The 25,582-nt window shown below is 35.0% G+C and overlaps 3 protein-coding genes and 1 long non-coding RNA gene across 9 annotated transcripts; 3 read left to right on the top strand and 1 right to left on the bottom strand.

The window, feature by feature from the left end:
- The first annotated feature begins 265 nt into the window (after positions 1 to 265).
- LOC140832134 (uncharacterized) lies at positions 266 to 10,478 on the top strand. Of its 5 annotated transcripts, XM_073195974.1 has the most exons (13): positions 266 to 462; positions 847 to 922; positions 1,609 to 1,684; positions 1,775 to 1,876; positions 2,280 to 2,480; positions 2,948 to 3,064; positions 4,545 to 4,892; positions 6,018 to 6,325; positions 7,215 to 7,314; positions 7,400 to 7,459; positions 8,495 to 8,581; positions 8,708 to 8,848; positions 9,904 to 10,478. In XM_073195974.1, the coding sequence occupies exons 5-13, from the start codon at positions 2,478 to 2,480 to the stop codon at positions 10,231 to 10,233; spliced, it is 1,494 nt and encodes a 497-aa protein (XP_073052075.1). In that variant the 5' UTR covers positions 266 to 462; positions 847 to 922; positions 1,609 to 1,684; positions 1,775 to 1,876; positions 2,280 to 2,477; the 3' UTR covers positions 10,234 to 10,478. The 5 variants fall into 5 exon arrangements, with proteins under 5 accessions (XP_073052075.1, XP_073052076.1, XP_073052077.1 ...); XM_073195975.1 differs by lacking the exon at positions 847 to 922; XM_073195976.1 differs by lacking the exon at positions 847 to 922 and having other exon boundaries at positions 2,234 to 2,480.
- Positions 10,479 to 11,547: 1,069 nt separating this feature from the next.
- Positions 11,548 to 14,989, top strand: LOC140832133 (pentatricopeptide repeat-containing protein At4g39952, mitochondrial). The gene is made up of 3 exons (XM_073195972.1): positions 11,548 to 14,315; positions 14,431 to 14,500; positions 14,660 to 14,989. Exon 1 carries the CDS (start codon positions 11,759 to 11,761, stop codon positions 14,135 to 14,137), a length of 2,379 nt encoding a protein of 792 aa, XP_073052073.1. The 5' UTR covers positions 11,548 to 11,758; the 3' UTR covers positions 14,138 to 14,315; positions 14,431 to 14,500; positions 14,660 to 14,989.
- A 1,089-nt stretch (positions 14,990 to 16,078) lies between these two features.
- Positions 16,079 to 21,740, bottom strand: LOC140832135 (O-fucosyltransferase 29-like). Its single transcript, XM_073195979.1, has 9 exons — positions 21,259 to 21,740; positions 20,304 to 20,394; positions 19,673 to 19,749; positions 19,396 to 19,484; positions 19,069 to 19,258; positions 18,533 to 18,714; positions 17,640 to 17,742; positions 17,121 to 17,449; positions 16,079 to 16,679 (listed from the first exon to the last, which is right to left on the bottom strand). Exons 1-9 carry the CDS (start codon positions 21,508 to 21,510, stop codon positions 16,316 to 16,318), a joined length of 1,677 nt encoding a protein of 558 aa, XP_073052080.1. The 5' UTR covers positions 21,511 to 21,740; the 3' UTR covers positions 16,079 to 16,315.
- Positions 21,741 to 22,378: 638 nt separating this feature from the next.
- LOC140832137 (uncharacterized) lies at positions 22,379 to 25,056 on the top strand. Of its 2 annotated transcripts, none has more exons than XR_012118037.1 (5): positions 22,379 to 22,475; positions 22,635 to 22,753; positions 23,398 to 23,444; positions 24,397 to 24,430; positions 24,794 to 25,056. It is a non-coding gene; the product is annotated as an uncharacterized lncRNA (long non-coding RNA). The 2 variants fall into 2 exon arrangements; XR_012118036.1 differs by having other exon boundaries at positions 22,452 to 22,475; positions 22,635 to 22,784.
- Positions 25,057 to 25,582: the final 526 nt, after the last annotated feature.

Raw genomic sequence — 25,582 nt, 5'->3', positions numbered from 1 at the left:
GGGTTTTTTATTCGGGCTTTGGTCCCTTAAGATATTTTTAAATTTGGGCCAGATTTCGAAACCCCCGATCCAACTTTTATTGTTTTAAGGGGCCGGTTTCTACTTTTAATTATTTAAGGTCCAGACTCTGAAACCTCGGTCCCTAGATCATATTTTAATAAACATTGTTATTTCCCATTATTTTTAAAAATATTTTATTTACACACGTGGATTTTAGCACAATAGTAATATTTAAAAATCGCTCTATCAAAAAATGGCTGAAGTTCATTCGATGTAAGTGGTGAAAAACGACGCTTTCACCCCATCAGTTTCCGAAGGAAGAAAGGTACAGTTAACAGTCTACCATCATACACAATGCGATTGTTTGGTGAGATGTGGCAGACGAAGTTAATGTTCATATTGAATGCTCCCAACAACCCATAGCTGAAAGATTTCAGTTTTCGGTCCCAGCTCTTCTTTGAAGTAAGTGCTTGATGCGTGCTTTTCTACTTTTTTTTTAAGCTTTAAATGTTCATCACCAAATCATTCAATATGTGCACATTTTAACACAAACCCACGTTAATGAATTGTTTCTTTCTTAAATTCCGACATTAGATTGATTCTTTCAGTTCTTCTGGGGTCATCATAATTGTTATCGGGTGTATTTATAATTTTATATCTACTAAGCTGTGGCTTAGTCATATTGGTCGTGTGTGTGTGTGTTGGGGAGTGCTTAGATTTATATCATTCATGTGGATATGTGGTCGTTGAGGGGGGACAGCATAATGGGCAGTAGAAGAATCTGAAACTATTGAATGGCTTTAAGTATGTCGAAGAGAAATAAAGAAAATAATGGTTCAATTGTAGAGGAAGACAAGGAGAGAGCAAATGGAGATTCTTCTGCCCGTGTGTCTAGTTATGCACTGCATAGACGTTCCAAAAGGTTTATCACCGTCCTTGTTCATATGAACTTAGTATTTTGTGATCACTTGAAATTTTCTTTTTAGTCTGCAAATTAGAATGCGATTGAAAGATTGTCGACTAAATAAATGCCACAAAAATTTCTTCCGGTGAATCTGAGAAATATGCGCACATTGTTTGGTTCATTGTTGTAAGAACCGGAGAAGAGGAAACAATTCTATCACTTATTTATGTACCGGGGAATATTTAAAACAAAATGAACTTTTTGAATATTTATCATCGAAGACTGTTGGGAAAAATGCTTATTCGCAGGTTGATATCTTGTATGAACTCACAAACGGTTCATAAACTGCTGGTGCAATGATGTATAACATTTGTTTTTTTCGTTGATAGAAGAATTTGAGAAGAGTAAACGATCAATGTACTTCCATCACTGATTCGTGTTATAAAAAAATTAAGGAAAATGATCATACGTAAAAAATTTAGAGTATGAATGTATCAATCTTGTACAGCCAACTAAAGCCACATACAAAGATGCTTCCTTCAGTAGACATAATTATTAAGCCTGAGAAAAAAACAACTAAGCTCCATTATTTTATGGAGCCTTAAGCTACGAGCTTTAGTTTTCTTTGTCGAATATTATTAATTTTCTGGGTTTTATATCATGAAGAAATATATCAAACATGTTTTTCTTGATCCTTTTTGCAGTTCTTCCGAGAAGAACTTCAATCCCCCAACAGTTAGAGATTCTTATTTCACGAGGAAGGACTTCCATCAATCATCTGTTAGTATCTTATGTATATCTTGGGGACTATATTGGAAGTAATACCTGAAGTAACTGGAAATAGGATTAACTGAATGTCCATATCTACAGGATATTGTGCCTTGTACCAGTAGCTGTAGGGCAAGCCCACTTCACAAGAACTTTAGCATCAAGGATGACATTTCAAATCAAAGAGCCTCCTTGGAACAAGATGTAAGAGATTTTCCAGATCAACGCGTGACCACGACTTGTTATAATTCAATGGGACAGTCTCAGTAAAATTTGTTTGAAATAGAAGAATTCACAACTAAAGTGATAGGCATCAAGAAAGAATAATTGATTTGTTCTTATGACCAAAACTGTTTGTTGGTTTTTATTCAGGAATCTTCCTTTTGTTTGTAGGTATATGATTCATATTTATCGTTTATTGCCAAATAAAATTATTTTGTTCATGCAGTCAAAATATAAGCCCGTGATTAAATTTTTTTAATTTACTTTGACCAGTAGAATTTAGTTTGCACCGTGGCCTGCATCATCCACGATGACTCTAGTTAATCATAAATGCTCCAGTTATTCTCCATCGATCTGAAGATAGGTGTACAATGTCACATTGTAGCTGTACCAGACACCAGATTAAAAAACATATGTCGTCTTGGGGTTGAAGATAATTTCATGTTCATATACTGCTCAAAGGATACAATAGAGAGTTAAGAGGAAATAGGAAAGATTGTATAGAATTTTGAACTCCTTCACTTTGTGATACCCATGCCTTCAAAACAAGAACAAGGGCCTGGTTTGCAGTTTCAAACCTGATATGGTACTTACGGGTACATATCAATGTACAAAAGTTCCTTATGAATTGCGATTGGAGAAAGATTTGTATTGATTATATTTTTGGATGTTGATTTTCTTGGTATTGGTTTTCTTGAAAGTATATTAGGCCACTGTAACCTTAGCAATATCAATTGCGAGGTGGGGCAGACTGAAACTGGTGAAGTCTGGGCTACTGTCTGAGCCTGTGGCAGATAATGATATCTCATTCAATCTTTTTTTTTTCGAGTTTCATTTGCATTTGAAGGAATGAATGGGAATCGGCATGGCTAGCTGTAGGATTTGATAGCTCTCCTTTGGTCTTACAGCCATCTTTTATTACTGATGTAATAACACACATACTGCATGCTTGCTACCTGTGTTTATCAGGCCATTTTAGAGATATATCACTTGTTTCTAACCTAGACTATTTAAACTGCGGGCATCTGAGAACTTTGGGAGAAACTTTTGCAGATCGACCAATTACAACTACGCCTGCAGCAGGAGAGGTCTATGCGTGGGGTTCTTGAGAGGGCAATGGGAAGAGCTTCCAGTACATTATCTCCTGGGCATCGTCATTTTGCTGCTCAGGTAACTTTACTCAGTGTTCCAACTGCTTCTTTATCTAAATTTTTTGTTCTGAATTGATTGGGATCCATCCATCCTAACTAGATGCTTTTTTTTCTCTCTATTGACCATGCAACAAATTTTTTCAGGTAAAGTCTTTTCAAGATGCATCCTATTACAACCTTCTTAAATAGTTCCCAAACGTTCCTAAATTAGGAGAAGCTGTGAAGGCGCCATGGATTTATTTGATTTGTTAATAACAGACTCATCAAAGGTGTATGCCTGTATGGAGACATTATAGCAATGTCAGTTTCAGACGTATGATCTAGTCACATCCAGAATTGTAGGATAAGTGCCATTGACTCATTCAAATGTTTCAACACAATGAACTTATTTTCACGTGCTATTTTTATCCTGCTAATATGCATAATTGTAGGTCATAAATACGATCTTGATCTAATGGTAAGACTTAAATCTCTATATATATCGCATAGCTATCCTTACCCTTGGTTATTAACTTTTTAGTTCAGCAATAGAAACTGTTAGTCTGAAGGCAACAGTTCTAATGTATCTGGTGTTAAATATCCTAGTGATTGTTTGAACTGTGAAGTAACAAGTAAGCTTGCCTGAACTAGACTCCTAATTTTGCTTGTTGGTCCTTGAGGTGATTTTGGACATAGCTGGGTTTTATCTCAAAATGGCAGAAGAATCATCTTTCCAGAATTTGAATCTATGCTATTGGAGGGCTCATACTCAAATTTCATTATTATTCTATGAATTCAGAGCGCTTTTTTTATCCTGGCATAGACTGATTCCTTCTTGAACATTTTTCCGCTGTTTGTGTGTTTTTCCTCTTTAGTAATTGAATGACAATCAATTTAATTGTTTGATGAGTGTCTGTTCTTGGTGCTATTAAAGTTTACATTGAGCTTGAAAACAGTGTCTTTTCCATAAGGTTGGTATGACAATTTTGTGGAAATATGACTGAGGTTTGATCTTTGAATGAAGTCAATTTTCTGCTTGCACCTTACAGCTAATCTACCTAGAGCTGCATGGTCATCTGATAGATAGATCTCTGACATCACCCGGTTGACAGTTATCTGATGGTCCAGTTGGCGTTATGAATGCATATGGATCGAAGTGCATTTGATACTGAGACCAAGGCTTATTTTATAAACAGTCCTTGGACCTTGACTATAAATAATATTTTGGAAAACTTTTCCACATGCCCAAGGTTTGCTTTTTAGACTAAGAGAGACCTTTGTCCTTATTCACCTTGTGTAGTCACTGTACATCTGTTGCATTTTGGGGGAGACACTCATTTAATTAGGCATCTTTTCTCTTTAGCACTTCTTTTAAGTTTTTGACTTTCCATACCCTAGATTTCCAAACCAGGTTATATTTCTCTGAATGTCATAATGCCATTTGGCAACTGTTTAATATTTATTTTTAATTATATTTTATTAATGGAACATAAATAACATATTTTTTTTGTTGATTTTAGACAAAAGAGTTGATAGCTGAAATAGAATTGCTCGAAGAAGAGGTTGCAAAGCGCGAACAACACGTCCTCTCTCTCTACAGGGGAATATTTGAACATGTTAGTCGGTCAGCTTCAGAGCATAACTCTGTTGTTACCTCTCCTGCACATGCAAAGAGTGAATCAAGGAAACATCCAAGTATCATTTCAAGTGCCTTCTGCTCCTCAAAAAAATTCCCTTTAAGAAATTTCCACTCTCTGGCTACCATAAATGATTCTGGAAAAAGAAGTTTGTTGCAGTCAAAAACAAGACATATTTCACTACTTAATACAAAAGAGAGCATGCAATTCGAGAAAAGTTTTTCGATCAAGGTTAGTATCTTGTTTTGCATCCACAATTTTATGAGTTTTAATCAAGTAAAGAGGAGCTTTACTGTTTCGCACTGATGATATAGTTATAACTATGTGATGGAGAGTCATTTGTTCTTTTGATTAAAAATAGTCATTTGTTCTTGAGTTCTAATTTTTCCATTGAGCTTTGATTTCAATTTATTGAAGAAGAAGAATAATAATAACTCACGTTCCCTCTGTCAAGCTACTCACGACATCTGAAATTTAGCATTTTCTGGATCAGAAATATGTAGACCCCGAGAAGGTGCAAATTTATTTCTGAAAAATTTTAGGGTTTGAATTGTACTTCTAATAGAATTGCAATGACTGCATAACTGGATTCCACATGAAAACTTGTATAAATCAAATTTTATGCAGAATAGAAATCATAATTAATGTTCACTTGATGACTTGATTCTGGACTTCTTCATGAGTTCATATACACATAAATTCTTCGTTACTTCTAGTACTGGGTCATCGATTACTAGAATTTTCGTTTTAGTTGACATTTTGTGAGCCCTTGTGACTGATTTCAGCTTATAATGAGGGATAAAGAATGAATGGGTTTCTTCATTATAGTTTTAGAACTTTGGGTATTTTTACCACTTTATGATTTTCAAGTTAGATACAAAAGTAGTTGTCTTAAGTGGGAACTTTATCGTGTTTCTGAATTATTCATTGTTGGACTATTGGACACAATTAATAGTTTTATAGTTTGACACTGATGAAGTGTTAGCTGTGAGTTATATCATTTTTAAGGGAAAAAAATTTTAATTGTGGGAAGCAGGACTTCATTGGTGGATGTCCTAGAACAGAAAGGAAAAAGCAATAAACATTCAAATCAGAAAGGTTACAGATGGAGTATGATTGTTGTTTTATGGCTCCATTCAAGTGGTAAAGAGTTCCATTGTAATGATTGAATGCGGACTTGAATATTTTTGGAAAAATTTAAAATTATGGAGCGACTAATTGAAAAATCCCTTCATTGTTGTTTCATTATTGCTCAAGACAGTTGATTTTTTGTTCCTACTTGAATTGACTATCTTTATGTAATAAACCTTTGTAACCGCTTCTTGCCATGATCGCTTACATTGGATTCTGCAACAGGTACCGACCACAAGTAAAAATTATGCACCGCGAATGCTAAAAGATCACCTCTACCAATGCCCCAGTAAGTTGGCAGAGGAAATGGTTAGGTGCATGACAGCTGTTTACTGCTTGCTTCGAAGTACATCAGCTAGCGAAGAACAAAACCAATCTCATCCATCATCGAAGTCATCTATTGGTGCTATACTTCCACAATGGAATGGTGGAGAAGGGAAAGATTGGTCAACCAAATCAACAGTTGAAATACCTTGGATATCAAAAGATAAGAGTCGTTTCTCTCGAGCATCATATGCCATCAGCAATTACAGGTTGGTACCTCTTCCTCTGCACACTTTTCATAAATTTTGGAAAAACCAATAAGTAAAAAAATATTGTTATTCTCACAATAATTGTATGTCAACCCTCTCCCCAACATATGACTGAGAGCCAATGTGTTCCTCTGCACGCACAGTGTACACCCCCCTAGAGCACATAAGTAACGGCATGGCATGTAGCTTTTCCGTAAACTAATTTTTTTTGTGACTTGAGTTGTGGTCAATTGCGGGGCATTTAGATTCTTAAATTTTCTGTACAATTCAGGGTGAAATATTGATAAAATGATTGCCAATGCAATTTTTGTTATCTAAATGTTATAATAACCTGTAAGTAATTGGTATGCTCAACTCTTTTGAGGAACCACTCCTTGAAACAATGTGGAATTTGTTCTGGTCATACTTGTTTCATGGGTAAAATGATTATTTCCATTTTTCATTCAAATACAGCATCCTTCCTACAGTCTTCCTAGAGCATTTGTCAGCATCTCTGCACATTTCGATGTATGATAATTGATACACCGGCTAAACATTAGATCAAACTTCAAAGTTGATTAGGACTAATTTGTCCATCGTAGATTTTTTGTATGATCGAAAGATATTATTCATCCCTTTAGAAACACCTGGATAGCACAAAACTAGAACAAAAGATAGAATTTGTTGTTAAATATGGCACAGCTTCGACTTTCTATATGGACCTTTTTATTTGTATATCGCTGCTAAGGGGCAAGGAGGTCATTTCCGAACAACCATGGTTGAAGAGCATACCTATGGGAACTTCATCTTTTTTCATTCAAGAACTTTCATAAAGCCATGATTAAACATTATAATCTTTGCATTCAATCAATTCAGTTTGTCATTGGCTGTTTGTTCTCTTACATTCCAGAGTTCTGGTGGAACAGCTTGAAAAAGTGAATGTGCGGAAGATGGATGCCAATGCTCAAATAGCATTTTGGATCAACTTATACAATTCCTTGGTTATGCATGTAAATCTCACAAAGATGGTACTTGCTTTTCATTTCAGATTTCCAAAGTTTATCCTTTTAATGTTACTGTATTCTGTTCTTGAAGGCGTATTTGGCTTTTGGGATACCTCACAACTCGCTCAGAAGGTTAGCATTGTTTCACAAGGTGTGGATATCATTTTCCAAGTGTATTTTACTTTTCACTGTCCAATGTCTGGCTTTATTCTTTTCGCAAAATCTGTGAAGTTGATCTTAATCCGTGAGAGTGTCCATTTACTGTTTTAGGAGAAGAAATTTACTAGAACATTCTCAAATAATTGGTACAATAAACATTCAATCAATCACAATTTTCCCTCGATATGATTTCAACAATTGTTGCTACCTACTTAATATCCTGGTTATTGTGCTCAATTTATAGCAATAGGTGATTCAAAGGTGGGAGGAAAAAGAAACTATTGCTTCTCAGATGAGGGTGGTCACGTGTCACAGTGTGCTACAATATAAAAACTTTGAATTGTTTTTCTCTGTGAAAATTAAATTGAAAGGGAAGGGGAAATTACTTCTAACTCTATGAGTGTTTTCAAAACTCACAAAACTTTCCATACGAGAGTCATAGTTACTTGCACCATATAAATTTTAACTTTCTTCTTTTTAAATTTAGTCTTCTTTTTGTCCTTTTTATTTTCTTCTCCTTCTTCCCTAATCTCTATTTCCTTTTAACTGTTCCTTCCCCAGCAATGCGGTGAGTGGTCACCACAGTATGGATGTGGTAATGTTTGGACACAAAAAGAAAGAGGTCAGGGTGTATTAGAGCGCAAAGGGGAGGGGTATGGGCGTAATTTAGGGAGAAGAGGAAAAAGGGAACAACAAAGTTGTATTTAAGTAGTACTTGCATGGAAAATACCTGTTCGAGATGAAATATGATGTTTCCAGAAGAAGGATCAGAGTCCAGAGAAGGATAAAATAAGATAGAGACTATACTTTTTTTTAAGGTTTCAAGCATTTGATTTTGATTTAATTTTTGTTTTTCAGTGTCTGCATGGACAGTGCTTGTTCTGTCTTCAAGTGTCTGCATGGAGACTCTGTTCTGTCCATGGAATTGTTTGATCAAGAAATTGGGATTTTTTGTGGCTTTCAATTTATTCTATTTTCGGTTTATATGTATGCATATTAATTCGTTGTAACGGTTTGCATGATACAGGCCGCTTATAATGTTGGTGGTCATGTGATCAGCGCAAATATGATTGAGCAGTCAATATTTTGTTATCGGACACCTCGAATAGGACAGGTATTGGTTTAATCTCATTTTAATAAATAATAAGTCTTGTATTGCAACTGCCTACCATGTCAACTGAACAAATTCTTACTACATGCAAGTATATGCATCACAGAGCCTTTTTTATCTCCATTGCAGTGGTTGGAGACTGTTTTATCAACTGCTTTGTGGAAAAAATCTGGAGAGGAAAAAAAAATTATCAGGTCAAAATACAGGATTCAAGATTTGCAACCACTCGTTTGTTTTGCACTGTGTACAGGAGCTTCTTCTGATCCCATGGTAATTTGCTTCTGTAGTCTGGTATCATATTCCCTTCTCTTTATTCATGACAAAAATTGCAGCTATGAGTGGAAGGCAAAGAAAGAGATTGTGTTCCTGCAGAGAGTAGTTTTATGATCCATAGGCGCCTTCTGTTGTTCATCAATATGTAGGTTGCATACTTGCTTATATACACATATATATATTTGGGGAACCCAACTGGTATTTCAATAGAGTCAAAAGTGATAGAGACAGTAGTACGGTGTAAAGACTTGAACAGCATTAGACAGTTTACGATGAAAACTAAAATTGCACAAGTCTCCATCTGTCTAAACCAAAATTTAGGAAAGCTGAGTGTGTTGCATAAAAGAACTCCTATGCTGAAGGGTGGATCAGAATCAGCCTTGCAAATGCGAGATGAGATAAACAATTAACCATAGTTTGCTTACAAATCTGCTGCCAAAGAGAAAGTCATCAAAGAGAAAATTTCTTATGTCTCACCCAAGATACTTGAAAGGATGCTTTCGGCTTTTGAAACCAAATGTGGCTATGTCAAGGAAAGAAATCCAATGCCTGTGTTTCCCAGCTACAAAGACACTTTTTTGTTGTAATCACCAAAATTCACTGTCAATCTGTCATCTTCCTGGTGTAATTTACGGAATGAGTTTCTGATCCAAATCTTCACTACCATAGCTTTCCTGACCAAAAGAGGATTCAGAATAACTCAAGGCTGATTCTTCGATGTCATTTGGGTAGGAAACCAGAATTTTATTTATCACGAACATAATCAGGTGGGGCATTGATAATAATACTTTTACCACTCGTTTGGTTTGTTGGGGAAATTTGTTGGCATGGGTAATTAGTAGAATAGACTTTTCTAATAGTTTTGGTAAAATTATTATTGGCAAAGTGAAAATGAATGTGAAGTTGTTGCTAACAAAGTCTATCATGACGAACTTCACCCCACTCTAGTGGGTTTGAGCCGAAATGATTGGGCTTCCTCAATTTTTGTGTGTTAAATTAGACACGCACAGAAGCATGTGTAAGGTCATTAAATCTTTTTTTCCCTCTTCTAGTTGAACGTTTATACGGCACCCAATATCAAAGTAGAGTTGGAAGCGGCAAAAAGAGAGTTCCTTCAAGCCAATATAGTAGTAGAGAAGTCCAAAAAGATACTTCTGCCCAAACTCATCGAAAAGTATGCAAAGGAAGTCTGTGTACCAGTTGATGAAATACTACCATGGATCACAGAAAATGTGGACAAGAAACTTAGCGATTCAATAAAAAGATGCTGTGATAACAGACCAAATAAAAGAGCTTCGCAGATGATCAAATGGTTGCCTTATAATTCAAGGTTTCGCTACGTGCTTTCAAAAGAGCTAACAGAGCATCCATGGTGGGCGTAAATTTCTCCATGTGCACATGATTGTCGAGGACTGAATAACTATTTTTCAGAGTCAAGAGGTCGAGTGATCGGGCAAAATCGACATTCATATCTACTGTAAATAGGAACCCTGATTCCCAGCTGTTAAGTTTTAGTATGCATTGTGATATGTTTTAACTTTTTTGTAGGAGTATTTCTTCCTCACTATGACAATGATCAACTTGTATCTTCTTTTGGGATTTGAATGGGATGATTGATTTGGAACCATACTTTCAAACACAAATTTCCTTTTTTTCTGGATGATCTGACAGGAACTTAAGTTCTATTCACCTTAAATTTGCCTTAAATACCAGTCTCGAACTATCACTGTAACAATACAATCATTAAAAAGAATGCAACAAAAGTCGAGCATGATGCTTTCATTGTGCAAGTGTTCATGACATGTATTTAGAACATATCACTATCTTATAAAAGAAAAGCTACTATTAATTATATAAGCGTAATTTCAAAATTAAATGATTTAATTTTCTTTTATTTTTCAAAACACCGCTACTAATTTTATTTAAATTCTGTAATTTACGTGCATTATTATATAAGGAACATATTAGAAATTTTTATATGCAACTAATTAAAGAAGTATTCTCAAAAGTTGGAAAAAAATTATTATATAATGAAAACAATTAAAAATTATTTTGTGTTATCCAAAAATAAAATCAGGAGTTCATGTACTGTGTATATATATATATATATATTATATATTAGTAAACTACGCCTATCTTATGTGTGTAAAATAGTGAATATCAGGTATATATATATCATGATCATTAATAGATTGAGTTGATTTATAAAATTGTCATAGTTTTTTTTATTATTTGGATAAAGATAATAAAATAATATTAAATATGTGATTTATATAGATTCATGTGAATTTTTAAAATAAGTTAAATGTTATAATTATAAATAAAATATATGAAAAATACTATTTATTTAAATAAATATGAATATGTTATTTTTGTTAAAAACAAATTGGTGTCACAAAATCATAGGTGACATCTTTTTTGTTCATGTTTGGAGGGAGCTGGGGGCTAGGGTTACGAAAGAAAGCTTGGTAGAGTTCCAGGTGAGTTGAGGGATCAACTCAAGCCGGCAAATAATAGATTGGATGCAAATTACGTAGCCAATCTTAATATTTCCTGGTAATAAGATAGTAGTTTAAGACAATCACGAATTTAGACATGTTCAATTCTAGATTTTTGTGTACTGGAGAAGTAATTTTTTCGGATGTAGTCGATGATCATTAGTTTTAGTCCAACTTCTCAACAGCACTCGAGCAGAAAAAAAACTGTTTTGTAGGATTTTAGAATTTTTTTTTAGTTTGTTAAAGTCTTCTGTTTGAATTAAATTTATGGAAAAACGAGAATTCGAGTGCTTGATTGTTTTTCCTTTCTTTGGTATTTGTATTGCTCGATCTCTTCAACAACTACCCTATCGATGTAATTGGTGCATCTCTGTTGAGTGGAAGGCACTGATTTTCTTGATCTTTTCCGATGTTGAAAGGTCCATATCCAATTTTGCAAAAGACGTTCCGACTGTTCAGCTGTGACAAAATATCCAAATTCCCAAAGCTATGTGAATGTCTGTACTCATCTTACGTTGATGCGGGATCCACTTGCCTTGAAAAACACATCAATCCTTTCCTGTCTCGTGAAATAACTGATTTCAGCACACTTATCTCTACTCATGCCTACATTATCACAACAGGACGTGCACAGAATATGTTCATAGCCTCAAAGCTGATAGCATGTTATGCTTCGGTTAAGCAGCCCCATTCTGCTGCTAAAGTCTTTGATCACTTATGTTTCAAGGATCCTTTTCTATGGAACTCCATTATCAAAGCCCATTTCTCTAATGGAAATTATTTCCATGCCCTTGGGTTCTTCTCAAAGATGCAACTTTCCGGGACAATGGCCAATCAATTTACCATTCCAATGGTTATTTCGGCCTGTGCAGAACTTGAGTTGCTTTTTATTGGCGCGAGTGTTCATGGAATGGTGTCAAAAGCGAATCTTTTTAATCAAAACTCTGCAGTTGGGTCTTCATTTGTTTATATGTATTCGAAATGCGGATGCGTTAGAGATGCTTTTCTTGTGTTTGATGATATTCCTGTGAAAGATGTCGTTGCTTGGACTGCACTAGTGATTGGGTACGTGCAGAATGGAGAGAGTGAGAAGGGTTTAGAGTGTCTTTGTAAGATGCACGGGGTTGGTGGCTATGGCGAGAGACCGAATTTTCGGACGTTAGAAGGAGGTTTCCAAGCTTGTGGGGATATGAATGCATTGTTGGAAGGTAGGTGCCTACATGGATTGGCTCTGAAATCTGGAATAGTTTTCTCAACTGTCATTCAATCTACCATTTTGTCGATGTATTCAAAATGCGGAAGCATTGAGGATGCACATTTTGCATTCCGTGAAGTTGCCTGTAAAGATTTATTTTCATGGTCATCAATGATTTGTGTGCATGCAAGAGCGGGGTCCATTGAGGAATGCTTTCGGATATTTATGAGAATGCAGGCAAGCGGGGTATCTCCAGATGGGAAGTTACTTAGTTGCTTGCTTTGTGGTTTCTCTAATACCATGAAGGTGTCAGAAGGAAAGGCCTTTCATGGTTTTGTCTTGAGGAAAAACTATGAAGTTGATTCCATTGTTGACAGTGCATTAGTATCAATGTATTGTAAGTTTGGACTCGTGGTACTGGCAGAGAAGATCTTTGATAGAGGTCATGATCAGGGAAATGACTCTTGGAACTTGATGATAGTTGGTTATGAAAAGGCGGGATTAGAAATGAGCTGCATAAAGTTGTTTAGTGAAATGCAGCACCGAGGAATTGGATCTGATTTGAAAAGTCTAATATCTGTGATTTATTCTTGCTCTAGATTGAAGTCCATCCATTTGGGCGAATCTATTCATTGCCATATCATTAAAATTTTGATGTTTGAGAATATCGCTGTTATAAATTCACTTATTAGCATGTATGGGAAATGTGGAAAACTAACTATGGCTTTTACATTATTCAACCTATCACAAAAGGATATCACCTCATGGAATAGTCTGATCTCATCTTACATTCAGAGTGAAAAAATTTCAGAGGCTTTAATTCTTTTTGACAAAATGATTTCAGGAGGCCAGGAGCCTAATACAGCAACAATAGTAACTTTGTTATCTGCTTGTGGCCGGGTTGCAGCAGCAGAAAAAGGAAGAGAAATACATAAATACATTAATGAAAAAGGATTTGAGTGCAATACAACTATTGCAACGGCGTTGGTTGATATGTATTCCAAATGTGGGATTATGAAAATGGCAAGAGAAATCTTTGATTCGATGAATGAAAGAGATGTTATTTCGTGGAATGTGATGATATCCTGTTATGGAATGCATGGAATGGGGAAATCTGCGATTGAGATTTTCGATCAGATGGAACAGTCAAATATTAGACCAAATGAGCTCACATTTCTGGCAGTTCTTTCCGCTTGTGCTCATTCCGGATTGGCTTATGAAGGAAAGGCTCTATTTCACAAAATGAAAGAACATAACCTCGTACCAACCCTGAAGCACTTCGCCTGCATGGTAGATCTTCTTGGACGTTCGGGTAATTTGGAGGAGGCTGAAGCTCTCATTTTGTCAATGCCCATCGCTCCAGATGGAGTCATATGGGGTTCTCTATTGACTGCTTGCAAACTGCACAATAATACAGATATGGGTATGAGGATAGCAAAGCAAGCGACTAAAACTGACCCAGAAAATGATGGGTATTACGTACTAATCTCAGACTTATATAGCTCTTTAGGGATGTGGAAAGATGTAGAAAGAGCAAGATTGATGATTAAGGATAAAGGGTTGAGAAAGTCGCTAGGTTGGAGTACTTTATAACATACATGGCTGCAAAATGTTCATGGTGAATATCGACTAACCTATGGATATTTAATTTGTTGCAAAATGCAACTCTTTGCCGCCAATATCTTGGTACACAGCTGCCTGCATGATATTAACAAACAGAACACGGAGCAAACGTATTTCCATGGTTCGGTTGCATCGAGATGATGGTCAGGTAAGTTTTTTTGTCCTTTTTTGTAAACCTCTAGGCCTCGAGTTTGTTTTTCATGGCTCTGATATGTGATATCCCGATCATGTTTTATATTGTCTGCTCTTATATTTCCTATCAGGATATGTTCTAATCATTCCTCGGTGCTTTGGGATCTGCTCCCCTTGCAAAAGATACTCAAACTGTCAAAGGTAATAGTTTTAGCACTCAGACAGTTATGATATATTCTCAACATGGAAATAAGCCTCCTTCACAATTACCTAATGTCATGTAATACAGCATACGTAATATTTTTTTACCAATTTCATCTGTCATGGAATTTATAAGCCTTTACATGAACATATTTTCAGGTTTCCGGGTTCGAAATTCCGGATCATCATCCGTTTTTGTTGTGATTACCGTGATGTGGTAACCCTTTCCCTTGCCAAAATGATCGTCATTATGGATAGGCAACGATCAAATATGATGTTTGATGTGTTTGGGTGTATGGGTTTCGTGTTAAAATATTTACAACCATTCAAAACTAGACGAAGACGGGAGAACTTGACGAGCTAAGCGATGAGCTACTACATTCGCCATTCGTCGCATATGATTTAAGAAGATGAAATTAGTAGAAGTAAGAGATCTATGCTAAAATATTTGCCTTTGTACGTTCCTCCGTCTTCTACTCCTTGGATATTATATTTTTATTAATATTATATTTACGGTGGTGCCACTTATGAATTGTAATTTGTGAATTTTTTTTTTAAGTGATTTTAGTATTTGTCTTTACTTATATTTTTACGAATTTCTAGTTTACTAACAATTCATATAAAATTTTAGATTTTAGATACTAATGAATTATTAAATTTTTCGCATTTATTGCTTATCTAATATTCGTTAAAGTCATTGTAGGAAGGGATTAATATTCTGGATCTCAAAAGTATGAACACGTGAAGGAGCGAGCAAATTTGTTATGACTTATGAGTATGTCTCTTGTTCTTACTAATCTTTTTTTATGAGATCGGTCAATTCTATCGATATTCACAATAAAAAAGAATATTTTTAACATAGAAAGTAATAATTTTCATTGATGACCTAAATAAGATATATGTCTCACAAAATACGACTTGTGAGACCGTCTCATATAAGTGTTTTGCTAATTTTAATTTAACCAATTTCCGTTTAACCAAATAAATCCATCGAATTAATTTGAAAATTCTGTTGGACTAATCTAGAATTTCTTTTAAAAAATTATTACCGAACAGTTGGATTTCGAATTTGGATTTCAAAATCAAGTAAACAGATATAGGTTTGTTTTAATAAAACAAAAATTAAAATGGTTAGTGGTTGAATTAAAAAAAAAAAATTGTTTTGTTCTTGTCTTTAAATTCTGGTATGATTCTTACAAGAAAAAAAGCCTACAAGTTTTATCCATACGTTTTTCTCGTTCAAAAATAATTATCATTATTATTATTATATAACAAAAATTTTAAAAGCCTTAATTATAAAAATTTAAAACATTGAAAAGCTTAAATATTTTAATTTTTTTAAAAAAACCGATTATTTTGGTTTTCAGATTTTTGTAATCAGTCGGAAAAAAAATTCTATCAGTTCGGTTCGATTGCCATTTAGAGATTTAGTGCACACATCTCAACACCCAGTGAAGTACTGTTTTTTTTATATTATAAACAAAAAGAAAAAAAACGAAGATCCGTTCGAAAACAAGCAGCATACACACGCACAAAGCCAAATGCAAAGGGAAAAGTGATAGCACAAACTCGAGAGTCGAGAGCAACTCAACAATTACACATATATAAATGAGCATTATAGATTATACAACTGCGAGATAAAGGTGAGCTTTACATGCATGCGTTTCATTCAAAACCAGTATTTCAACCAAAGATTCCAGCAGCAAGATTTCCTTCGTTTGTCTGTTATGTGGATCAAGTGAAACCGATACTGCCATTACAATGCTTGCTAAAAAGAGAATTAGAGTAGCATGGCGGAGCTCTCTGAAGTTTCGTCTAATCAGATAAAAAATCATTGTGGTCGCTTTCCTCTGCAACAGAGAGAGACCCATTTTTCATGCTTCTCTTTTCTCCTTTTGAGAAACTTCTTTCACTTGTACCATTCTTTTTATCTATGAACTCTGACATGGAAACATTGACAAATCTATCCAAGTTTTGTTTCTGGCACACACAAGCAGATGGAAATTCGTGGAACTCCCCTCGCCCAGGTCTCATCTCTTCCGGCTCTCCCATGAATCCTCTTTGGCGTGATTTGACCTTTCTTGCAAACACGCTCCAGTTCATTTTGTCTCGCACAGCAAACAACGTACTAAGCCTTTTGGTGTTTGGTCTGATGGTCCTCTTGTGACCCATGTACCGCCTTCAACAAGAAAAGAAGATACAGAAATTTCAAGTACGTGGAGAATTACAGATACAGAGATGACGAGTTCTCCCACTAAACAACTTGTGTTGATTAGTATATACATTATCAGAATTCATTAATGACCAGTGATAAAAATTAAAACCACCACGCAATGGTCTACTCGGAGAGATTGGTTTAAATAATTTTTTTTATTACATTGGGGGTTGAAGCTTTTTGCTTTAGCATTCCATGTGAGAGCTTTATGCCAATGCAGAACTAGAGGTGGCGGTGGTTAAATAAATTTTGAGATTAATGTTCAAGTCTGGTTTTTCAGACTCGATAAGTTTTTAACTTTTGTTTCACTTAAGTAACGGTGTTATTAACATGTCAAATATTTAAAAGTTAAGCAGAAGGGGAATCATTATAGCTCCAATTTAAAAGAAAATACCGTGTAGTTACCTTCGACCAGCTAGGATTTTTGCCATGTTCCCATTATTATTGGTGACAAAGACATCACTTTCTTCACAGACAGTATAGTCAATGGCCGCTAAACGAGAAGAAAAGGGAAGAAAAGATTTCAGCTCTTCACCAGCTAGCATCTCCTTTGTATAGAAGTTTGGAAAGAGCTCTTTAAGGGGCCTCAAAGTTTCTTCTCCACCGTATACTTCTCCAGATGCAATATAGAGGAAGGTACTATTTTCGAAGCCAAGGGCCCTCAGCAACAAACCCACCTCATGTGGGGTCAAAGGACACCTCCCTCGTGTTCTTTCTTCATCAGGGCTTAATTCCTTTAGAACAAAGTAGAAAACTTTGTTAAAATGTCCCATCGGAAATGAATGCTTATTTACCTTTAGCTTCGACATCCAATAAATCATTAAATACCGACGAACTACCCACAATTGTTATTCGAGAAAATGCATCTGTCATTGCATTGCAACTAGCACAAGATTCAAGAATATACATAAATTACAATCTTACTGGTAATGTTTCCCACCGCTTTCTTATCTCACCCAGCTCACGCCTTTCTTTATCTCCCCCACCATAGTAACACCCGGAAAACGCGAGCATGTCCGGTTCAAACCTGCAAGTAACAAATCAAGCCGATAAAATAAAATTGACAGGGTAGCAAACTATTCTGGTATGATCAATAAATGACACTGAGTGGACATATAGAATCTAGAGAAGCATAATACTCTCATATTAAGGAGACAAGGAGATAGCACACAATATACAGATTTCAAGTAATTAAGTATTGAGCTTTCCACCACTGAGGTAACGAATTGAACACTGTAGCAGTAGTATCAGACACAAAATCATCTGAGAAGAAGATTCTCACTGACAACAGCACATCAGGTGAAAGGCAAGAAATTTTTAATGGGAATATCTGTCATAGTAAGCAAGAAAAATTAAGGACCACAGCACACAATTCATTTACTATGTCCGAATTCATAATTAAATGGATATATTCTGTAGTATACAGTCATATTGAAGAATGCAATACAACATATTGCAAAATGTGAGCATAATCTAATTTGCTGTAAAGGAAGGATGGTGTCGTGACGATGTTCAGGGTCCCCATATTACAAGAGAAGATAGGTGTTCTCCCAACATATTTCAAACTTCTTTGTTCTTTGGCATAAAGACATGGACTTTAGGATTCTAACGACAGAGCGGAAACACCAGGTTAACCATATAGAGATTGGGCAAGATTTTCATTGGAAGGATGATACTGGATTGATTATCAATCCTGAATCTTGACAAACAATTCAGGACCACAAACAGAGCTAATTAATACTTGCAGTTTTTAATCAATTTGCTTGCAATATAAACTTCACAAAGCGAGATTGTCGCGACAGAGAAAGATTGCAAACCTCAAGTGAACAGCAATAAAACGTTTTGCCATCTTACGCATTCGTACAACAAGCTTCTGGCCCAGATTCCTTATAGATTTGGTAAATCTCAAGGCATGATAATTGACCCGGCATCGCAACTTCTGCAGGTCTTCATCAAGTTCATTAGCAAGCCTGTAATCGAACTTTGTCAACTGAACTACCTGCAAATAATTTACAGGTCACCGACTAACCAAATCCGCTGAATCATAGCTTGCACTCCACTTAAGAGAACCAACTACAACATCTCTAAAAACTCTTAATACACTCGTGGAGTTAGTAAAGATTAATCAAGTAGTACAAAAATTTAGACGTAGAGAAAAATTTTACTACAGATATATACTACAAAAGACTCGACTATTTACCCGAAAAATTTGCCAGTAGGCTGTACAAAAACGTAGCCGATACTATAGCTGAGACGCGAGAAGAATAAAATATACCAAGTTAAAATTCACCACAAGGACATTATAACAAGGAATTAGAATGCTTGGTTCATAATTCAAATAGTTTCATCTTACACGTCTCCTCCAAAGAATTGGCAAAACTTGTTCCAGATAATATTCAGGTTCTGATTTTCGTGGAACTCGCATGGTATATGGTGGTTTTTCCATTGACCTCATGAACTTTTCCGGCACTCTTTTAACAATTGGAACATCCTTTGCGAGGTAAGAGATAAACCAATCAACATCAAAAATCTGGAAGAAATCACTGCATTACAAAGTAAACTAGGATGAGTAAAAAAATTGTTCTTGAACCAAAATGGGCCATGCTAAAAGTTTAGGTGGAAGTTCTGTAATAATAGGTTTAAAGGCAACAGAGGACCAGATTATTTCAGTTTACCCAACCTTTCATCCTTCCAGTATGAATGATGATCCAATTCTGGCAAAACCAAAGTAGCATTCAAGATCCTTGCAACAACTACAGCATCAGTTATCTGCAGAAAAAAAATGAAATCCGAATTTTAGATTTAAATGTGTATAACCTGAAGCAATATAACAGGATAAGAAGTCAGGATAATCGAAATGCAAAAAAAAAAAAAAGAGAGAAGAAAACATATCAGTGCTTGTTTATAAATCTGAATGCTTATAAAAAAACACTGAGCGAGTACAAGAAAACACTTACTCCTGTTCTTTGTTGGTTGAGTCCTCCGCTGGTAGCAATTAGTAAGTAGCCATTTGAATGTCGTTCACGTACAGCAGCTATAAACAAAAAAATTAGTTCCTGAATGTTACTATTTCTACCAATTAGAATAAATAACCTAAAGAGCAAGTTGAAGAGGCACGACAAGAAAATAAAAGTAATCACATCCGTGGTTGCTCTATGATGCCATAACTTAAAGAATTTCAGGGTATGATATTTGAATTTTTACTCCTTCACTTTCTTCAAATGAGGACAATACTTAACCTAAACAAATGTTGTAAAACAGCCCAGCGCATGTAGCAAAGCCGGAATTACTCAAATGTATTTTTATAGATGATACTCGAAAATTTGTCGTCCTTTAGTGCTTTCCTTTACATTAATGCGCAACTCAACTTTTGTTATAGCAACAGAAGTGACACCATAATTATTAAACAGAAGTCAACTGCCACTACCGTTAGAAGAATCATTAAAAGACAACAGAGCTCCTGCTTCAAGGGAGATGATAACAGCAATACAGCATAATAACTGAAAAAACGTATTTAGTTTCAAGTTTGAACCAACAAAGCAAATGCGTCAGCACAAGCAGAATCCCGGAAAAAAATTGTCGACCAACCTGCAAAATGAGGACCTCTGTCGCAGCAGCCATAATAGAAGTTTGAAAACCTTGATTTCCATATATCAATTGGGGCACGGTAATCTCTATCCTACATTACATTAAATAGTAGTGGACTGAGTTTGCCAGCTAATTTTGCTGAACAACCCCAGAGACGATATTTATTGCAAGATAATGCTTATGTTGGGTCATAAACAATTAAATTAAGTCAATCAAGGAAGGGAAATACAATATCAAAAGATCCATCAAGTATCATCGCCAATGAGAGAAATATGGAACAGAATAATTGACAGAAATATGTAACGAATAACATGTTTCTAGTTATTGAAGAACCACATATCGAACAGAAAATTGCCAAACATCCTTTTCGATCTTTCTAAGCCTTAATTTCCCATTGCATAACACAGTGACAGAAAGTAAGATAAAATTGCATCACCTCAATTGTTTAATAAAGTAAAAACTCAATCCATAACCAAAAATAAACACAAAAAAATGCTGGAAATTTGAATTTAGAAGCAAACTGTAAGCATGATAAATTTTTCCCCCAGGTAAAGGACCAACAATTAATTGAAACGCAACAGTCTGTTATACAGATGAAAAAAGTACTCCACAAAAATATACCAACTTAGAGAAACCAAACGAGGGACTTCATAATAAAAAGGGAATCAGCTAGAATCCCCTTCATTAAATAATGGAATCAACTGGAATTCCCTTTTCAGTTAATGTCGCCAACTTTCAGGGCAACATATGCATAAAATTTTCTATCTTAACTCCTAATGATATTATAGACATCCCAACCGTAAAGAGGTAAAATTAAAAGAAGTTAAACCATATTAAACAATTATAATACGGAAAAGTAAAAGTATTTCCAAAATGTAATAGCTCAACTCAAATTTTCTACATAAGAACAACTTTTTTCCCACGCTTCAGCAGCATGACACACAACAGCCCATACCGTCTTATAGTACCACGTCCGCTTAACAAGTCCTTGAGAATACCACTCCAGATCAGAAGCCACGTGCCCTGTGAAGAGCGAAATGAGACCCACCGCAAAAAGCAGAAGCCCGCAAACCATCGTCCACGGCATCACCACCACCTCCGCAGGCCGCCGCCATTTCCAAAAATAATTGGAAAAATACCCTTGTTGCTTTTGATTTTGCTTCTGCTGCTGCAGCACTGCAGAGGCCAGATAATTAGCCAAGCCCATTCTTGCTCCCCTTTGTCATAGTACACACATTATATTTTCACACTGACAGAGCACGCCGTACAGGTTATGTATGCTGTTCTGCAGTATAAACGTGCATCACACACAAATTACGGACCTTTCTACAAACCCTAATCGGGATTTCCCCCCTTTCCTACTGTGAGATGAGAAAATGCAAATTTTGGGAAAAGCCGAGCGACAATGTGTGTGTCTATGTGTGCGTGTGTGTGTGATGCATACAGGTGAAAACGATGGTCAATAATCTATAATAATTAATTACATTGATGAAAAGTTAAGACAAATTAATTCAGATAATTAAGAGATGAATTAATATCAATTTCAAGTATTAATTCAGGTGGTCTAGTCTAAATCAATTTTTATTTTGGAATAATTTTTTAATTATCTTATGCAAAATGGACAATCAGTTTTTTAAATCCAAAAATGATAAAAAAAAAAATTTAAAAAAATATAAAAAAAATAACAGTATCATAAAATAAATAATCATCAAAACGTAATAAATACATCAGCTTTATTATTTTTACAAAGAAAAGTAGATTTTCGTAAATAAGAAAAATCAAACACATAAAATAAGTGTTACATTATTATTGTAAAAAAATCAAAATCTTATAAATATAATCTATATACTTTTAAATTTTAATTAATAATTATTTTTCGAACTTTTTATAATTTTTTTTCCTTACAGCCCTTTTATTTACTGGTCGCATCCTACTTTGGAACTTGGAAGATAGAACCCTGACCTAAATCTACAAAACCCTAAACCCCGCTGCTGCCCCCTTCGTTCCAACAATGGCTACGAAATGCAGCCGAATTTTCCACAGATCTGCCATTTCTACCATGAAATCCACCATTTCGAATCCAAAACTCGGAGTTTCCCCGGCGTCGTTTTCAAAATCCTCCCTCCCTTCAAAATCCAACTCATCATCCATTCGCCGCTTCTTTCTCTCCAGGTCGTCCTTCTATTTTTTTTCATTGCGTGTCAGATTGTGGTTATTTTTTTATTTGTCGAGAATTATAGCATTATAATTTCAATTAGAAATCTCTTATGCATAATCTATTTCAACTCCATTTCACTCACTGCTGGTATTAAATTTGGAACTTGGGATTAGGTCACCGGCGGAGTTGGGGAGCGTCGCATCCATGCTGCCTCTTCACAGCGCTGTAGCAGTGGCTAGGATGACGTCATGTCTGAGCTCATCCTCTCGGTGTTGCAGGGCTCTATCACAGGGTACACTCTGCTGCACTTCTCCAGATCTCTAGTATGTTTTTTTTTTTCTGTATGTTTGTGAAGACTGTTATATTTATGCTCAATTGATTGTAGTCGGTATCATTATTTGGGTTTAGTGGTTTTGGTATTTAGGGTTTATAAACAAAATAAAATGATAACATCGTATCAACACCAGTCTTGTATACGCAAGCCAGCAAATAATAGATTGGATACAAATTACAAAGGGCAATCTTAATATTTCATGGTAATAAGATAGAAGTTTTTAACAATTATAGTTCTAGACATTTTCAATTTTATATTTTGTATACTGGAAAAGTAATTTTTCCGAATGTAGTTGTTAAACATTATTTTCTTCGGCTGTTTAATGTTTTTATCCCAAGTAGCCAATAGCTTTATGGGAGAGAAACAGTTTTCTAGAATTAATGGATTTTCAGAATTTTTCCTTAGTTTATTAAAGCTCACTATTCGAAAATTATATTAAATTTATGGAAAAACGAGACTTGCAGTGCTTGATTGTTTTCTCCTTTCTTTGGTATTTGTATTTCTCTATCTCTTCAACAACTACCCTATCGATGTAATCGGGGCATCTCTGTTGATTGGAAGGCACTGATCAGCTATCTGACTGGAATGTTTGGTTGCTGCAGGCACATGAGTTTCCATTTGCTTTAAAGAAATACCAGACTTTTACAAGGTCTTCACTTATGATTTGCCGCAATATTCTTGTGTGAAGACACTTGGTTAATGGTCTTGTGGAAAAAAGACTCAAACTATAAGTAGAAAATTTTCTGTTTCTATAGAATGCATGTATGGGTGAAACTTTGGTGGTTTTTTTGTTATTTTAAGATACCCCTCTCATTATGGCCAATATGGAATTTTTATGGTGATTAGGTGTAAAATTGCATTTGAACAATCTGAAATCCATTATACCAGCTATTCAATTTGGATTTAGGACAGCCGAACGGTAATAGAGGAAAAAATTTTTGGCAAACTGTGGTTCACTGCATTTGTTGGACAGTTTGGTTAGAAAGAAATCGACGAATCTTTGAAGATATTGAAGCAAATTCAGATCGATGCTGGGAAAAAATCAAGATCAACATGACTTTGTGGATTGGAAACCACAAAGATTTCACCAATGTCTCCTTATTTGATTTGATGAGAAATTGGGAATATGTGTATTGCTAGATTATTAAGTTTTATTCTCTGATGTGAAACTAGATGTCAGTGGACTTCTAGTCCACTTATGTAACACTTTTACTTTATTAATAGATAAAGTAAAATAATTCTGTTACCGAATTACATTTTGGATTCTATAGATATTTTATGAGGACATGTTCTTTTGTGTGGAGTTGATCACACGTAAGTAAGTGTGAATTCCTTAAGAAGTAAAATAATTTGGTGGGTAGGTTTTGCCTTAGATATTCCATCTGTGCTGATCATGTATGATTACTCTATTATCATGCGTACCTACTATTATCGAAATAGCTAATTGGAAAGCAATGATGCCATCATTTTCCGTGACTATTTTGATACCCTTTATATGTGGTAATGATTACGAATGGATTTGGTTTCATAATGTTCTGCTTTGAGTGATCGTGGCATTGGTTGGCTTGATTCTTGTGATGACAATAGTTTCCTTTCTCCAGATGAAACTGATGGAACGTGATAAAACTTTCAGAGGTGTGGCTCAGTGATCTCTCGTGAAGTTCATTTTGATACATTTTCAACACCTATAGTTTCTTTTATACTTGATAAGACGTCGATGAACTAAGCATTTCTACAGTCACATGGTTGATATGTTAATCTACTGGAATCTTCTGATTATGTTTCGCTGGTCCCAATTTTATTCTTTTTTATTTAACAAGCATCAGTGTCATTATTGAGTCACGATATATATATATATATATATATATATATATATATATATATATATATATATATATATATATATATATATAAACCATCTGTTTGTTTGGTTTAGGTATTCGGATAGAATGTTTGTCCACTTTCTGATACTAGTTCCTTGTTTTCTTCTTGTCTTAGAGCTAGGTCTGTCGGTTCCAAGGTAACTTGGTTGGCAAATTGTCAGAGATTATTCTCGTATGAGTTGGAAAAGGCGGTTCTTCTATAAATTCCAGCACATACTTGGAGTTGATCTTTAAACAATCGGTTTAAGTTCCGAAGGCAGAATGGTTGATTTTGAGTTTTATCGGAATTAATAAATTCGGCCCTATTTGAATGGCTTGAGGTATCTTGTTTCCTGCGTGGCAGCACACATTTTTGGTTTAAATCTTAGTTTCTTTTTTCACGTAGTTGGATTTTTGTGTCTTCTCCCGAGTACATTCGAATTCCTAGCATCATGCTTAACAAGTTACAAGACTATTTATCTTTGTTCAAATAAAATTGTACACTCATTTTGAAATAAATTGTCATATCAATTAATTGAATACGAGTTAGGATTTTCATAATAAATAAACGAAATAATACTTGAAATTATTAAACCTAGATGATCTCGAACTTCTGGCTTAATATTTTTAAATTTAATTTTTATTAACATTTGCCAAATCATGATACTTATTTCTACAACGGTTAATGTAATTCTTTGTTAGTTCATAAGTCTATGAAGTTGTGGTGGAATAAATACCTATACTAGCTAGTTAAGGAACTGGCCAATTACATAATTCGCAGAAATAGCAATGTTTTTAGTGATGATGATACGAGTATATGGAAAACGATTTAACGAAGAAAATTACTTATATGTTTGTGTCCCCCCAAAAAAAATAAAAATTACTCCTAGAGAAAAAATTTAAAGAGTTGAAGATAAATATTCTT

Source organism: Primulina eburnea, chromosome 5 (genome assembly GCF_022965805.1).
Source record: "Primulina eburnea isolate SZY01 chromosome 5, ASM2296580v1, whole genome shotgun sequence".
Classification (NCBI taxonomy): domain Eukaryota; kingdom Viridiplantae; phylum Streptophyta; class Magnoliopsida; order Lamiales; family Gesneriaceae; genus Primulina; species Primulina eburnea.
The sequence above is the reverse complement of the archived record's forward strand: the minus strand, read 5'-3'. Positions and strand labels throughout refer to the sequence as shown.